Source organism: Chrysemys picta, chromosome 25 (genome assembly GCF_011386835.1).
Source record: "Chrysemys picta bellii isolate R12L10 chromosome 25, ASM1138683v2, whole genome shotgun sequence".
NCBI classification, from domain to species: domain Eukaryota; kingdom Metazoa; phylum Chordata; order Testudines; family Emydidae; genus Chrysemys; species Chrysemys picta.
In genome coordinates this window covers 13226723-13243135 of record NC_088815.1, presented here as the reverse complement: position 1 = coordinate 13243135, position 16413 = coordinate 13226723, and the positions used below count along the sequence as shown (strand labels likewise).

The 16413-nt window shown below is 46.3% G+C and overlaps 1 protein-coding gene across 3 annotated transcripts; it reads right to left on the bottom strand.

The window, feature by feature from the left end:
* Positions 1-418: 418 nt before the first annotated feature.
* SGTA (small glutamine rich tetratricopeptide repeat co-chaperone alpha) lies at positions 419-16361 on the bottom strand. Of its 3 annotated transcripts, none has more exons than XM_065578504.1 (12): positions 15936-16361; positions 11707-11842; positions 9090-9193; positions 8732-8816; positions 7220-7319; positions 5898-6002; positions 5568-5706; positions 4677-4739; positions 4232-4269; positions 2775-2864; positions 2232-2355; positions 419-1885 (listed from the first exon to the last, which is right to left on the bottom strand). In XM_065578504.1, the coding sequence occupies exons 2-11, from the start codon at positions 11804-11806 to the stop codon at positions 2241-2243; spliced, it is 939 nt and encodes a 312-aa protein (XP_065434576.1). In that variant the 5' UTR covers positions 11807-11842; positions 15936-16361; the 3' UTR covers positions 419-1885; positions 2232-2240. The 3 variants fall into 3 exon arrangements, with proteins under 3 accessions (XP_065434576.1, XP_065434575.1, XP_065434577.1); XM_065578503.1 differs by lacking the exon at positions 15936-16361 and adding an exon at positions 15661-15793 and having other exon boundaries at positions 11707-11840; XM_065578505.1 differs by lacking the exons at positions 4677-4739; positions 15936-16361 and adding an exon at positions 15661-15794 and having other exon boundaries at positions 11707-11840.
* Between the last annotated feature and the right edge of the window lie 52 nt (positions 16362-16413).

Sequence of the window (16413 nt, the reverse complement as noted above, 5' to 3'; positions counted from 1 at the left end):
CCTTGTTATTCATTTTCAGTGTAACTTATCAAAGATCCTGTCGGGTTTCTCTTGCCAAATTGCTTAGAAATATGCAGGGAGAGAGTTTCACATAAAGGAGAAAAACAAGCAGCAAAGAGGGGTCGTGAGGGGGAAAGAAAAACCACATGTAGGTTTTCTCCAGTTGTAACTGTTGCACAGTGAAAGCAAGGTCTCCATCCTGCAAGCGTTGGCACCAGGGTGGATTGCTGTATCTGGGCAGACCCCACTGAAGCGAGCAGAGCTCCATACAGGTGCAGCAGTCCACTCATGAGTGATCTATCCCAGGCCTGGGGCCCAAATTAATTATTCCTATGAAGAGACTGGGCAAGCCAGTCACACCCTGTGGCCTAGAGGCTTTGCTGTTTTGGTCACCTTTGGTCAAAAGGGATGACAAAGAGAGCATCAAAGTATTTTATTCTCCACAAGTTACAGTGACCACAGTTAGAGTATTTAAAAAAAGTTGTTTACAGATGGTATCAAAACAACAACAAAAACCTATTTACTTGGACGCACACTTCCCACCCCTCACTCATCCCCCAGGCTTTTTAATCTCTTACACCTACCAAGCTTTAAACTAGATGCTTTTCTTGCACCTGGCAATATGAGACTTCACACACATCCCCTCCTACTCTCTGAGTTACTCTAGCTTGAACCTCAGGTTTATAAAGTCCCTCTGAGCTTGACTAGTGGAATTTGCAATGGATTCACTTACACATTTTGAAGTCAGTCCGCTACTGAGCGCCTGAACTACAGAATCATTTTGGTAATATTAGAGGTCCTGGTAGATGCAGGACATTTATTCTGATAAATTACATGGGTCCCCTCCCAACCCTGCCTGTAATACACTGAGGCATAAGAGCTCCTTGCCAGTCCCACAGTTAGTGACCAGTCAGTATATTATGGACCCAAACAGCAGTTTTATTCCACCAACTCACATTCCCATGTTTTCAGCAACTCGAGCCCCTCTGAAACGGGTATCTGCAACTCCCATCTCTATCACAGAAGCTCTGATCTCTGAGACCACTCACACGCAAGAGACAATAAAAACTAAAACTTCTAAAAACTTGAACTAAAAGGAGTCAAATCTTCTCCCTCCACAACTACCGCAGAGGACAGCTGACAAAGATAGAACCATGATTTTTTTTTAAAACACTAGATAAAGTGTGTCATTATTGGCAAAAAAGATCTGAAAAAAGTGTATCAAAAATGCTCAATTTGAAGGAGTCACAGAAAATGGTCTTACTCCAGGCAACCCATGCCCCAAAATACACTTACACTCACAAATGCCTTTAGAGATGTCCACCATCTTAATCTCCTGTGTAGAAACCGCATCAGCAGTATCGCTATGCACCCGAATGAGAAATGCAGTGAACGTAAGCAATTTTTTGACACCCAGCTGTTGGGTGCAAGGAGATTCAATGAGCTGCGATGGGTTAATTGCGTTTAAACATTGGCGTCTCTTCAACATGATGAAAAGATGTCAGAAGGGGAATGGAGCTGTTCACTCCTTTTAAGCAGCCGGTCAGGAGGGTAGAGGCTTCTTACAGCGAAGAGTGCTGTGTCCTTGAAAACGGATTAAAATCCTCAACGTAGCAGGTAACAATGTGGTTGGTTTTCTGAGTTCTAGAAAGACAATTGATGCTGGTTTGTGTTTACTGCTTGCTGGATCTTCCAGAGGGAAAAGAGGGATTTAGGGGCAGGCACAGGGGTAGGGGAAGAAAATGAGAATCTGTCTTTAACATGCAGGTCATATAAAGTTTTTTTTTTCTGGTTTGTTTTCCTTTTTCTCTCTTTTCCAACTGGAGAAATGGCAACACACACATGGCTTCCAGTTTTTTATAGTGAAGAATTCCCATGGGTAGCACTGCAAAGACAGGAAGACAAGACATATTTGTGATTTTTGTTTTTCAAATTGCCCTCTCCTAACCCCTCTGCACATAGGATGAGACTTATTTGTTTGATGGCCAGCAAGGGACATGTAAATAGCACCTTGTGCTTCTATAGTAGTTCAAAGCACTTTACAACCACTAACCCTCAGTGTCTCTCTGAGGTATGGTGCTATCACACACATTTTACAAGTAGGGAAACAGGCACAGAGAATGCGTGAAGTAGGTTGTCCAAAGACATGAGACGGAGCTTGAGTAACCAGCATAGAAGTAAGTCCCTGCTCAATAGAGCTGGCTTGTATAACGTAGGGCTTATGAACTCACCTGGTATTCTCATTCCTGCTGGTCCTCGTTGCTAGCACTGGGGGTTCGACTCCTGATCTGACTTCGTAACTGTTCTATTAGCTCTGGATTCTGCTGCTGCATCTGCTGAGCAAACTGTTGACCTCTGAAGGAGAGAAAGCGACACATCTAATCAATTGGTCTCATCACGCATGTCAGGCCGGGTGACCAGATGTCCCGATTATATAGGGACAGTCCCTATATTTGGGGCTCTCTCTGATACAGGTGCCTATTATCCCCGTCCCGATTTCTGACACTTACTAACTGATCACCCTAACGTCAGGGCAGTTTGGAGCACAGAGAAGTCTAGCACTGCGACCAGGGGATACTAAGTTCCCCACGGCACAAGAGACACCCCTGTTCTATTTAGGAAAAGAAGTTGGGGTATATTACTGAAAGGCAGGGGGCGAGACTAAAGTTTTCTGGAAGGTGCTTGGTTGTAAGTGAAGCTTTGACTTTTGATCAAGACGACTGAAATGCACCTATTGACTATTCCAAGAGGTGGAAAAAAGTCATTCGACTTACGCTTGGATAAGGCTGGCAAGGTCGTTCGGGGAAGGGCTGGCCCCTGCTGCTCCCATAGGATTCTGGCCACCTGAAATCATCCCAGACATTCTGCAAAGAAATATTTATTGCTCAGAATAAAGAGAGATGGAGATTTCACTTACTACAAGTTTTTTGGTAGGCACAAAAGTTACTTTTTTTTTTTTTTTTTTTTTTTGAAAGTCAGCACAAAGCATGTCAGTTTCATGATTAATGAGGAAACGCTTTGGCTTGCTAGAATTAAATTTAAATTAAGGCGCTCCTACAATTAGTGTGAAGAGCCAGAGTTTCTTATGGGATTAAGCGTAATCCAATCCCTCCCTCCTCAGTTCTACTGCTGAATGCTTGGCCAGACGTTCAGGAGAATCGTACTGAAACCCCTGCCGCTTGCCTTCTGATCTTTAAGGTCAAAAAGCTGCATAAAGTAGAACCTCTCTAATTCACCATTTGTGTATTAACTTCATCAGCTGCAGTTTCATTTAATTGATGTTATCAACAGCACAATAGCAAGTGGGCTGTAGTATAGATATTGTAAAGATCTTAGTAATAATGGGCCTTGCTACAGTATCTGCTATTGTTGTCTTGAGAGATATGAAGATTCTGCCTTGTGCATGCATGGTTTATACAGGAGGTTCTAATGCATTAAGAAATCTGCTCACTGTGTTTCTTCAAGTCAGATCTGGGGACACTGGAAGGCCAAAAGGTGTTTCAACTCATGTAAGACAGAGGAACTATGTGCGTGCAAGATGGATCTTATCCTGCCTTTTGTGTCGTTAACAAAATTGGCAGTTCAGTTCCAACTGCAGAGCCTCTATTCACAATGATGATGGAAGAGGCAGAAAGAACCAATTGCATATGGTGACACCAGATCTTTGGCTTGTAAGCCAAGCCAATGGGATCAGGAAGTCAGAATAAATTATAGCATCCCCAAAAATCCGTTAGAGTACCCCATTTCTAACTGTAATTGTGCTTTAAAGTGGATAAATAGAAGAGTCACAAAGGCTTATCTATGTAGTTTATGGCCTGACAGTATGTGAGCACCTCACAAACACTCATGAATTTGTGCTCACAGGCAGTAAAGTATCCCATTTCACAGACGAGGAATGCGACAGAGGTGAAGTGACTCGCCAGTGATGCAGGAAATCTATGGCAGAATGAATCAAACCCTGAGTTCCCGAGCCCCATCTCAGTGTGATAACTCCAGGCCACCTTCCCTCCCCTTTCTGCACATCTTTACTATACAAGTCCTTAGCATGTCAAGCCACAATGAACATAACTGGTACACAGAACAAAATAACGTGTTGCTTTAAATGCCTTCATACACATTTATGAGCCCAGGACCCACCAGAACCTCACTTCAGCCGTACCCCAACAGCCAACCAAAGCACAAAGTCAAATGAGTGATTCAAAGAAGAAATACGAGACGGTATCGAACTTACAGCTGTTGTACTTGTGGATTGTTCATGAGGTTCGATGCCTATTTAAAAAGAAAAAGATTACATCCTATTTAAGAAGTGCCTGCGTGGATATACAGATGTCGTGCCATTCAACTCCACAGAGTGAAGGCAGCGGAACTAAGGTATATTCACAGGAAGAGTAGCGATAAGAGAAACACAGTACAACACACAAGACAAGGCTGATCATGCAGAGCAGGGAGCCTCTATCACATCCTCACATCTCACACTGAAAAGCCTGTGAGTAAGTAACCGGCTCTTTAGCTTCAATTCAGTCTCCTCAAAGCAATCCTTTGATGAATGAAATGAAAACAGATCTGCTAGTGAAATGTCTGAACTCCCAAGGTCACGCATCAATACATTTCGTTCCTTACATCCAAATACACAGACAAGATGCATGCTGGCTGGGATCTAATGTGTGCAAATTTACCATGCTCATGAAGCCTGGGTTATTCAGCAATCCAGCTAAATCAAATCCTCCTGTGCCTCCAGTCTGCAAGGAGGAAACCAAATATAAATGTAGACAGGCACAACAACAACATTGCCTCCAGTACAGTTCACAGCATGCTGCCATTAACCTAAAGGTGTATGTCTTTAACCAGAACATCGCTACAGCTGCAAATCATTCTGTACACAGATTTCTGATTTAACCCTAAACAAAAGGTAAGAGTGACTGTTGCTTAAGGTTCTTTATTTATACTCTTGCCATAAGGGCCTAATTCTCATTTGCACTGAAGTCCAGTGTAAAGGGCCCTTAGTGGAAATGAGAATCGGTCAAACTCTAAATACTCTGGCCTGAAAACTGAGTGTGATCAAGGATATTTTTCCCTCTGAAGTTTGTCCCTTTTAAAAAAGGCCATCAAGATAAGAAAACATACTTCAAAGACCTCCTTCCTTCCTACTAATGAGAACCAATGAACACAGAGTTTCATGGTTAAAATGCAATAAGAGAGTAAACATTATTTAGGGCTGTGAAACTCTGCTTTTTAGTTTCACTTTTTCTAGGCATTTTCCAGATAAGCCCAGTGCTGCTGTGTTTGGGTTCACAGCGCTGCAGGGAAGTTATTTTAACTGGGTTTTAATTGGGTTATAAACTTCCTTTTCCCCTACTCCGCCCCACCATTACCACCTTATACAGTACACCTATATTCCAGACTTAACCCACGTTAACAACGCCCTGTCAGATCCCGAGAGACATTAATGTAGCAGTTACAGCTGGTCAGTAACGCTTTAAAGTAGCACAATGAAGACATTTATTTTTCTCCCCCCAACACAGCATAATTCTTGGCTTGGCTCTCAAACAGAACAGGAAAAAACTTACTGGACTAGGGGTTTCTTTCATTTTCTGTTCGGCTATTTTAAGGTTTGATTTGTACGTTTCATTGTCTGGATCCAACTCCAGGGCTTTTTTATAGTAAATGACAGCTTCTGCGTGTTTGTTTAAACTGGAGAGGGCTAAGCTGTTGAGAGGGGACATAAAATAAAGGACCGTTATAGAAGGTTACATATCTAAGATCCACAGACCATTAAGCACTGGCTATTCCCTAGTTAGCATTCTGAAGTAGAGCACCACTACCAGTATCATTACCACAGGACTTGCCATTCATTTTGAAGTCAACACCTTTATAAAAAAGCAGTGGCCAGTACCTACCCCATTCTGCCGTAAGCTTTGCTGTAGTTCGGGTCAATGCCGATAGCTCTCTCACAGTCTCTGACGGCGCCAGCATAGTTTCCTAATTTACTGTAAGCAGCCGCCCTGGAGAGAGGGGAGGAAGCAATGCCCAGGAAGCTTATTAGGTCTGAATATGCCAATCAACGTCACCCTTCATGCTCCCTCTTCAGCGCCCAAGGGAAGGTTTAAACTTAAAACCTGACTTCAGCTCAGATTCTAACTTGGGTAACAACCTACTGCCATCCTAAGCGCCCCCTGTAGTTTCAGGTGAATGCACTATCCTCCTCCTTCATTTTCTCTCCCAAACATATCATGGAGCATGGCTCCGCCCCTGTGCTGTCTCAGAGGTGGCTGATGAGTGAAGGAGACGCGTCTACTAGTTTGCAGATCTGTTCAAATTGGTATTGTTCAGGATGGAAATTGATCTCTTAATACAAGATATCACAGCTCTATGCCTGGATTTCTCAGGTCAAAATAACGTTTATGCTCTTCCCCCGCCCCCAGTCTTCCCCCCTCCCCCCTCCATCACACACATACACAGGTGGAGGCAAAAATACATATATAAATACTGGAATATGCTTGTTCATGCCTCAATCCTGCAACTTCTATTGAAAGTAATCAGCACCTCAACTCAAGCTCTCAATGGTCACATGATACAGGCAAAATTCAGGAGGGGAAACCAGCTTATGAAATGATTTTTCCAAAGAGTTGGACATGCATTGAGGCTAATTAGGTTAATTACATGGCCATTTGTATCCATGCAAACAGTAAGTATAAGTTGGGCACGTAGGCTCTGAGCCAAGTGAATGGGTGTCTTTCCATTGATTTCAGTGAACATTAGATCAGCATTTTGTGCACACAACTGCATGCTGAATTCCTTGAAAACCAGGCCTTCAATCCTCAACCTCTGAAAGATCAGATCTTGTTTTGTTGCTTCGTCCATTATCAACACAATCCTTCCAAATCTGGGCTGTCTGCCACAGCTACAAAGGGGTTTTCGAGTAGAGCCAGACAGTGTTACTTGGTATCCATATATCTCATCAAGTGCTTAATAGGACAGGGATATGGAAAACAGCCCTACCTAGAGATGCCAGTGCCACAAGGCAGGCAGAAGTCAAAGGAAAACACGTCAGCACAAGTTTACAAAAGACAAAGGACAAACAATAAATGAACAGTCTGATAAGGTTCAAATCAGGAGTCTGACCATGCGAGGGCCCCATAAACAATGAAAAATGAGGCAAGGCTCAAAATACAAGAATGTGAATATAAAAACCCGCAGCGAAAGAGTTAACTGTCAGTACCTGTTGCAAAAATATACCGCATTTGATGGATTTAATTCAATTGCTTTTGCGTAGAAAGACACAGCACTTTCAAAGTTTTCTGCCTTCATTTGTTCATTACCTAAAGAGAAAAACAAAAGTCTCTGCAACAGGTCAAACAGATGAAGCAATTAGAGCAATGGGCCGGGGTCTCAATTCTTCTTGGTCTCTGCTTAAAAAATAATGCAAAAAGGAGCATTTAGATATGCTGAAAACTCCACCCTTCTGCACCTCCCTTAGAACAGAGGTTCTCAACCTTTTTCTTTCTGAGGTCCCCCAAACATGCTATAAAAACTCCACAGCCCACCTGTGCTACACCAACTGTGTTCTGCATATAAAAGCTAGAGCCAGCATTGGGGGTAGCAAGAAGGGCAACTGCCTGGGGTCCCGGGTCACAGGGCGCCCAGTGAAGCTAAGTCGCTCAGGGGCTTGGGCAGCACGGCTTCAGCTTTCTGCTCTGGGCCCCAGTGAATCTGATGCTGGCCCTGCTTGGCAGACCCCCTGAAACCTGCTCACAGCCCCCCTGAAACCTGCTCACAGCCCCCCGGGGGGCCTCGGCCACCTGGCTGAGAACTGCTGCCTCAGAATATGAACAACTGGGAGATCTGCTCAGCAAACAGTGCAGGGAGAAGTCTCCAGCAAGGAAACTGTAGGTCTTTTGGCATTATTGGGCTTCCAAGCTAACCACAGCCATTTCAGAAGGGATCCTGCAGGCTCCCTCATTAATTTCCCTTCAGCATCTTTCAAGCTCACAATCGCCATAGAGCTTTCAGTCTCCATCCCCAGATTCACTGAGCCAGGCAGCACTGCTCTAACTGGCCACTAGGGGTGCTGCAGAGTGGGGAGAGTTTCACTTTCTTCCAGGATGAGCATGCGGGAAAAGGGGTTACAGTCGAGAAGAAAACCGCGCGCATGTTTGCCATGTTCCAGTCAACGTGTTCTTTTCCAGGATGCAATGATCAGAGCGAACACTAACGGGGTCTCCTAGCTAGATTCCAACTGGAGCCACTACATTCTGCCACCGAAATACACTTCTGCAGTTTTAGTTGAACATAGGATTCTGCCCCTCCTGCGTGAGAGCCTGCCGAGGAGCTGCCAGATGCCCACGCAGAGGGTGCTGCCTTTAGGTGGTGGAAGCAGTTCCTATACATACAGTCTGAACAACATTCCAGCACCCTTCTGCTTCAGCAGCACTCCGGGGAACTAGCCAGACAAAGGCACGCTCTTTCATCGGAGCATAAAAACGGGTGAATCGCCCACACGGGTGGAGCATTCTCTGACTCCCCATGGGTATACACAGAGATGAACCCGTTCTTAATTCCACCCCACTGCCCCTAATTACATCGCCCCTCACAATTCCTCTTCCTTCTTGCTGCATAGACCTTCAGATACTTTTTGAGTTAAGCCTGCCTGCCTCCTTCGTTGTTAGTTGCCTATGCTGTATATACCGTGTTATCTTTCCCCTCTCAATATACCAGCCCAGTATGTGGTTACCTTCAGTCTTAAGTCTTTCAGCTTCAGCCATGTCTTCTTCCGAGGGGGTGACTGGCTCAGAATTTGTTCTGACGTAATGAGGCTCCTTATAATATCAAAGAAGAAGAAGAAAGCTGTGCTTTATCATTGGCAATTACTACAAACCAGAGCTCTAATTTCCCTGACACTGCACCTTTAAGAGTTAAATGCTTCCAGCTTTTGACTCCCCCAACGGGGCGACACAGCTGTGAAACTAAACACAATGGGTAGCTTTCCACCGTTTTAGGTGAAATCTCAGATCTCTAATATTATTAATAAATACCTTGAGCTTAGACAATGATTTTCATTAGTAGATCAGAGAAGTCTGTAGGACACAAACCTTTCCTGTAGCAGCTTCAAAAATTTCAGGGAGCGTTTGAGACACAACCAGATCCTGGTCTTCCATGGATACTCCAAAAGCAGTCTCCAGGCACTGGATAGCAACTGGGTGGGAAGGAAGGTGAGCATTTAACATTCCCCACATGCTCTAAACACCTATTTGTGTCATTCCCTCCCTCCAGTGGAGTCTGAATTTATGAAGATATCAGAAATATAAATGTATATGAAGCAGATTACATATTGGGGCATAATCTAGCTATGGAGTGGTAGTGTGGAACAGTTGAGAGTGCCTAGGACTATGGGGTTTTATTCCCAGATCTGTTACTAGGCGTGAGAGACACCTAGGGCAAATCATTTCACCTCTCTGCCTGTTTCCTCATCTGTAAAATAGGGACATTAAGTCCCTTTCAAGGGTATTGCAAGGATTAATGTTTGCTAAAGTGTTTAGGGAGGGGCCCTTCAATGAAAGGAGCTACGGAAGCAAAAGTATGACAAAGAAATAATTTAGAAGGGCAAAGTTATTTTAGGACAGGTTGCCAATTGGAAGAGAAACGTGGAACCACAAGAGAAAAAAAAACCATTTAGAAATAAAGAGAATTGCAAAGTTTACAAGGTATGTGAACACAAAAGTAACCCTAATGGAGTTGCAGTTGTGTAGGCAAAACATTTCTAGCTAGGTACTTATATGGCCCCATCCCTGTAGTATCTGACAGCCTCAGAAACAAACGAATTTATCCATACAACGTCTGTGAAAGAACGATCCCAGTTTTATAAATGGAGAAACTGAGGCATGGAGCGATTTAGTAACTTGTCCAAGGTCACCTAGGGAGTCTGTGGCAAGGCTAAGAACTGAACCCAAATCTCCTGGATCCCAGTCCAGTACCTTAGCCACAAAAGGCCATCTTTCCTTACATCAAGGATAACACTGCGTTGATTAGAGCATCTGAAACCTCATGCACAAGCCATTAGCTGTTGAGCACAAGGCAGATTCTAACGGATCAGAAGACTGCAGCAGTCCTTTGGCTACAGTGGCAAGCAGGTGCTGGAATGAACATTATCTCGCTGAAGCTGGCACAGTATCTTACATGCCGGTGTTTTCCCAACACACTTAATGGAGATGTGCAAACCTTGGCTCCAAAGACAGAGCTTCTAGAGTGAGTCACAAGGGCAACCTCCCCATAGTCTCAGATGATTTTAGGGAGGAAAAAAATCAATATTGCCCACAGATGGCAAAGCAGATCTACACTCCTGCAAGCACACGCAGCATCTGAAGTGCTGAATTATCATTTGCATGTTTTTAAAAAACTTAAATGCAGGGAGTTAATTGCTCCTTACTAGCTCTTTGAGCTGCTCACTGTAGCCTCTCTGGCTATACACTGGCAATACCAGAGATACAAAGCAAAATGGGCAACACCTCTAACACATGCATCCGAAGAAGTGGGTATTCACCCATGAAAGCTCATGCTCCTATACGTCTGTTAGTCTATAAGGTGCCACAGGACTCTTTGCTGCTTTTACAGATCCAGACGAACACGGCTACCCCTCTGATACTCCTCTGACGCTGGCTCCTGCCCCCTCTTTCACATGTCATTACCTACCAACGTTCCCAGTCCTGGGTCAAGGACGGTGCATTAAGGACGGACCTAAGGACATGCTGGAAGAGTTCAGCCTAGCAGAGCCCCCCTACCTTGTACCTTTATATACACAGCATCCCGCACTTGAAATAATTTTTCCATGCTTCAAGGAACCTTCTTTACTTCTCCTTTGCATACAACGGTCACTCCCTATCCTGGCTCTGGCTGGACCCTCTCTTTCAACTAGTCTCGGTGTGTGCTGCATTTGGGTGAAGGGCCATATGCTCCTATCGCTGGCACAGCCCTCCCATAGTAATACCCAGGGTCGCCCACGGGGAAGGTTCTTAACATCAGGGTTGGAAAGCTTCCAACAAGTAGAAGGCATTCATTTTTAGCATTGCATTGTACAGAAGCTCCCTGACCTCTCAGTCTTGCAGCGCATTTTGAGACTTAGGGCTTTGTCTACACAGTGGGATAATGTGCACCATGGGGTGGGATTTCTAAAGCGCACGAACGTGTCGTGCATTAATTGGTCCGTGCACACCTTGCTGGTGAGCAACAAATACATTAAAGCACACTAGGAAACATTCAGTGCACACCTGCAGGTTCTACACGGACCTGTGAATGCCCAGCATATTAGCGCACTTTAGAAATCACACTTCCATAGGACGTATTGCTCCCCGCAGACAAGCCCTTCTCTAAGCCCCAACATAGCAAGTCTCAGATTTGGATCAGGGTAAATTTCAATTGCCGTAGATATAGATATATAGATAGATAGATTCCTTTCCTGGGTTAGCCTGTGCTTCTCCTGGAAGAGGCTAGCAGGAAAGTCGTTCTCTTGTCTGGCTGCTTAACATTTTGGGTTCCCTTCTCACTAAGATTTCACTTCATCGATTAGGGAGGCTTAGGGACTACAGCACCACAGGAATTGTACAGCTGAACAGGAGGCAGGTAGTAAGGAATGATCTGCTTGGATTGCCCAAGAGCCCTGGAGCAAACCTCTGCTCTAGAAGGCATGCGCAGGGAAGACACCCACCCACTTACCTTCTAAGCTCTCCTGGGCATCAGGAGAGAGACCCCCATTCTGTAGCTGGTCATGTAGGAACTGGATGATGGAGTACGCCAGGCGCCTCTTGTCAGCCATTTCGTCTCCCCGTCAGAACTTTTTGCTCTGATGTCTCTTAAAAAAATGTACAGAAAAAAAAAAAGTTCAATTTAATGAGCAACAGGGCAAACAGTGAGGTTCTACTAAGTAAAATACAGCTATCTATATGGAGGGGAAGGATGGTCCACTGGTTAGGGCACTAGCCTACAATTCAAGCCTTCAATTCCCAGTTCTGCCAGAGACTCCCTGTGTGAGCCTGGGCAACTCACTTCAGCTCCCTGCCTCAGTTTCCCACCTGTGAAATGAGGATAATAGCACTCCCCTGCCTCACAAGGGTGCTGTGAGGCACTCAGATACTACGGTGATGTGGGCCACATAAGTACCTTGAAACACCGGTCAAGACAGAAGACACTGAGCACTTGAAAATCTAGAACAACCCCGTACTCAGAGCACATACAACCATTTCAGAGAGGGGAAACTGAGCCCAAGAGGCAAAATGATTTGCCCAACATTAATATCAGAGCTGGAAAAAGAATTCAGGGATACCCCACTGCCAGTCCTGTGCCAGTCCACTAGCTTCCTACCATGCTCTGGGTATTTTTGGCTCCTATGCAACTTGACCAGGTTAACAATACAAAAAACTTAGTGCAGAGTCAGAAGACGTTCTGAACAGGTGATTGGGTTCAGTTAGCAGGCGAGCGGGTAAAGATTCAATTAAACTTCGCAGAGGCTAAATTTCAATGAGACACCAGAGCCAAATAATAGTCACCTGAAAAGCACAGGTCAGAACTGAGTGGGACAAGTTATCACTGCTGATCTCAAAAGTGGGAGGGAAATGGGGATAATGGTCTTATGTCAAGCTCATACCATGACTTGGGATCACACCCATCAATGACAACTGACCCCAGTCGTGTAGCACAAGGACCAATTTGACCATGAGACACTAAATGGAAAACGCTTCTGCCCAGATGGACATTAAAAAGGGTCCACAAGACGCTTACCACCACATGGAGACAAGCCTGTTTGCTGGATAATACTTATAGTCGTTCTACTGTTGCATGTGTGATTTTAATGCTTGAGAGTCCTGGGGACTGAAGTCCTCTATCCACATAAGATAGACACAGCATATGCGGCAGCAGGACAAGTTTACCCACATACCCCCAGCCAATGAACCTTAACCCTTATCTAGTTTAATTAGAAACCAATATCATATAATTCATTAAGTTATTCAATCAACAAGATACTCCCACCCACTTAAGCTCTACTGTTTCTCAGCACAGAGAAACTCTGAACAGTCTCACACTGAATGGAATTAAACCAACGCATGTCCAGAGAAATAAAATAAATGGGTTTTGTTAAATCATTTCACAACTGTATAAATGCAGGCATCAGTAGGGCTCATTTATTGGGAGGAAAAAGTTTCTATCCTTCCTTAAACTTAGAATAGCATGTCCTGGGGCAGAAAACCCTGATCCATACAACAGCCCCGTAACACAGCAAGCAACCAAAACATATTTCAACTCTTAGACGGAAAGTGTCTTTACAAGGACACTGGGTGGTTACTGCACAGAACTACTATTTATGACAGGTTTCAGAGTAGCAGCCATGTTAGTCTGTATCCGCAAAAAGAACAGGAGTACTTGTGGCACCTTAGAGACTAACAAATTTATTAGAGCATAAGCTTTCATGGACTACAGCATCCGAAGAAGTGGGTTGTAGCCCACGAAAGCTTATGCTCTAATAAATTTGTTAGTCTCTAAGGTGCCACAAGTACTCCTGTTCTTTTTACAACTATTTATGTGCCTGCCAGATGGAAACTACTGAAAATGATTAGAATCTCCTCCACAAGCAAAGAAAAACACAAAGATATCCCAATCAAAATCTTCAGTACCATTACCTATCAATTCTCCATGGACAGTTCAGGTGAGTAACTATTAACCCACAACTTCTCCTCCTTCCTGAAACTTGGGGCCAGTCTATAAATCAGATGGCATGTCAGATCATTTTACAGGGTCAATCATCCATAAATTTAGCAACTTCCCTAAGTCTTGTGTGAGTGCATGCATGTGTGAGGGGGAGAGGAGTGAACCTAACAGGCAATGATCAAGTGATCTCTCTCCTGCCATCCATCAACACCCTCTGACAAACAGAGGCTAGGGACACCATTCCTTACCTATCCTGGCTAATAGCCATTCATGGACTTAACCTCCATGAATTTATCCAGCTCTCTTTTAAACCCTGTTATAGTCCTAGCCTTCACAACCTCCTCTGGCAAGAAGTTCCACAAGTTGACTGTGCGCTGTGTGAAGAACTTCCTTTTATTTGTTTTAAACCTGCTGCCCATTAATTTCATTTGGTGGCCCCTAGTTCTTATATTATGGGAACAAGTAAATAACTTTTCCTTATTCACTTTCTCCACATCACTCATGATTTTATATACCTCTATCATATCCCCCCTTAGTCTCCTCTTTTCCAAGCTGAAAAGTCCTAGCCTCTTTCCAGAGTCACCACTGCTATTCCAATACAAGGTAGCCACCCTTGCTTTTAATCAAATTTAAGAACATATAAGACTATCCCCAATGCCCAGGAACTCATGCAGAGATGTACTTTTTTCAAAGGCCATGTCTACACTATAGACTTCTGCCAGAATAGCTATGTTGGACAGAGGTGCGATCCTTGACCCGTGTACTGGAAGAAGCCGCTAAGACAGATAGGGTTATACTGCCATAACTGCACGTTTATTGGTTTTGTTTGAGTGTATGTGGAATAAGCTAGATCAGTAAAAATGTGCTTTGTCAGTATAAGCTGTGTCACACTGGGAGCGCTTTGCTGGTATAGTATAGTTTAGACATGGCTTCAAGCTTGCTCACAGTTTTGGTATTGGTATAACGGTGTTGGTTAGGGGTGTGATTTCTGGGCCAATACTATAGTTATACTAGTACCAACCATAGTGAGGATAGTTATACTGGTATAAATATGCTTCTATTGGTAAAGCTTATTCCCCTCCCCATATAAGATTAAGCTGCAACGGTATATTTATACTGGTGTAACTATACTCACAATAGGTGGCTGTACTGATTTAGCTACAGGGGTGTAGTTAAGGCAGCACACCTTCGGTGTGCAGACAAAGCCTAAGGGTTTTCTAGAGACACTACACAGCGATGTCAAGTATCCGAGGGGTAACCGTGTTAGTTTGAATCTGTACAAAGCAACAGAGGGTCCGGTGGCACCTTTAAGACTAACAGCAGTATTGGGAGCATAAGCGTTCGTGGGTGACTGTCCACTTCATGCGTCTGACGAAGTGGGCGTTCACCCACCAACGCTTATGCTCCCAATACGTCTGTTAGTCTTACAGGTGCCACCGGACCCTCTGTTGCTCTTTACACAGGGATGGGTGCAAGACAGGAGCTGGGCAGCGCATCACAGCGTCCACATTCGCTTGCAAGCGAACAGACTCAGCTGCCAGCCGTTATTTACCCCCGACCGACCGAAAGCCCCAGGCCAGCAGCTGCTTTCTGAAAACAGCTCGCCTGGGAAACAGGAGTCCCAGGGCAGTTTCAATAACCGATATCCCCCCCCTCACCCCCCCAGGCGGCTCCCCCCCCCACCAGCCCCCCTCCTTCCCCAGCCAACCCCCCCCGCCAGCCCCCCTCCTTCCCCAGCCGGCCCCCTCCCCAGCACCCCGCCCCCTTCCCACAGCTGGCTGCCCCCGAGGCCCCCCCCAGCCAGCTCCCCAGAGGAGCCCCCCCCCCCGCAGAGCGCTCTAGAGACGGGAGGCTGAGGGGGAGGGGCTGCTCCCGGGGGGACCTTCCCGAGTCCCCGGGGGGAGCAGGAGGACGGAGCCCGCCCCAGCCCGGGGGGGGGGCCACCCCCAAGTGCCCCTTGCTACTCACCAAGCGCCTCCGAGCTCCTCTCACCCCCACCACCGCTAGGCGCACACTGCGCAAGCGCGCAAGGACCCGCTCCCCTCCCGGCCACCCGCCCTCCTCTCCAGCTGCGCAGGCGCCAAGGCTTCCCCGGAGCCTCCCTTCAGCGCCGCATGCGCAAAGGAGCGGGGCCGGCCAGCCCCAGCTGGCGCGCAGGCGCATCGCGTCGCTCCCCCCCCCCGGACCGTCACACGGAAGCGGAAAGGGTGTAACCGGAAGTGCTTACCGAGCCAGGCGCTTACCATCGGGCACTGACACGTGTGTGGCTGTGCAGCAATGCATTGTGGGATCGCGGAGGGTCGCTCACGCAGCCGCTCTTCCCCGAGATGGACCATAGAGATGTCGGGCGGGGCGGCGCTAAAGACACACGCACACACACACACACACTGAGAGCTCCGCCCCTCCGCTCGTGCTTTGTGACACGGGGCGTGTGCCCCCGCCCCCCACCCCAGGCGCTGGGCCCCCGCCGGCCTCTGCCCCCCTTGTCCAGCAGCCCCCCCCCCAGCACAGTGCCCCCCCCGGGGCTAATTCTGAGGGACCAGCCCCCCCCCCCTCGAGCTGAGCCCCCCCCCGCGCTGTTGCCCGCAGAGAGCAGTTCCCCCATGCGGGGGGGCAGGATCAGGGCCCTGGTCCTGTCCGGGGGGGGCAGTGCCCTCTCGGGCTGGGCGTCCTTGGGGTGCCCCCCTGCCGTGGCCAGGCCACACAGTGCCCACCCCCGCA

What these genes read in the sequence shown, in the direction of transcription:
- SGTA (XM_065578504.1), bottom strand. Translation starts at nt 11,806, where the DNA reads ATGGCTGACAAGAGGCGCCTGGCGTACTCCATCATCCAGTTCCTACAT. An exon ending in AATCCACAAGTACAACAGCT is followed by an intron (nt 2,865 to 4,231) that starts GTAAGTTCGATA and finishes ATTTCTTTGCAG; the next exon opens with AATGTCTGGGATGATTTCAG. An exon ending in CTTGCCAGCCTTATCCAAGC is followed by an intron (nt 2,356 to 2,774) that starts GTAAGTCGAATG and finishes TCTCTCCTTCAG; the next exon opens with AGGTCAACAGTTTGCTCAGC.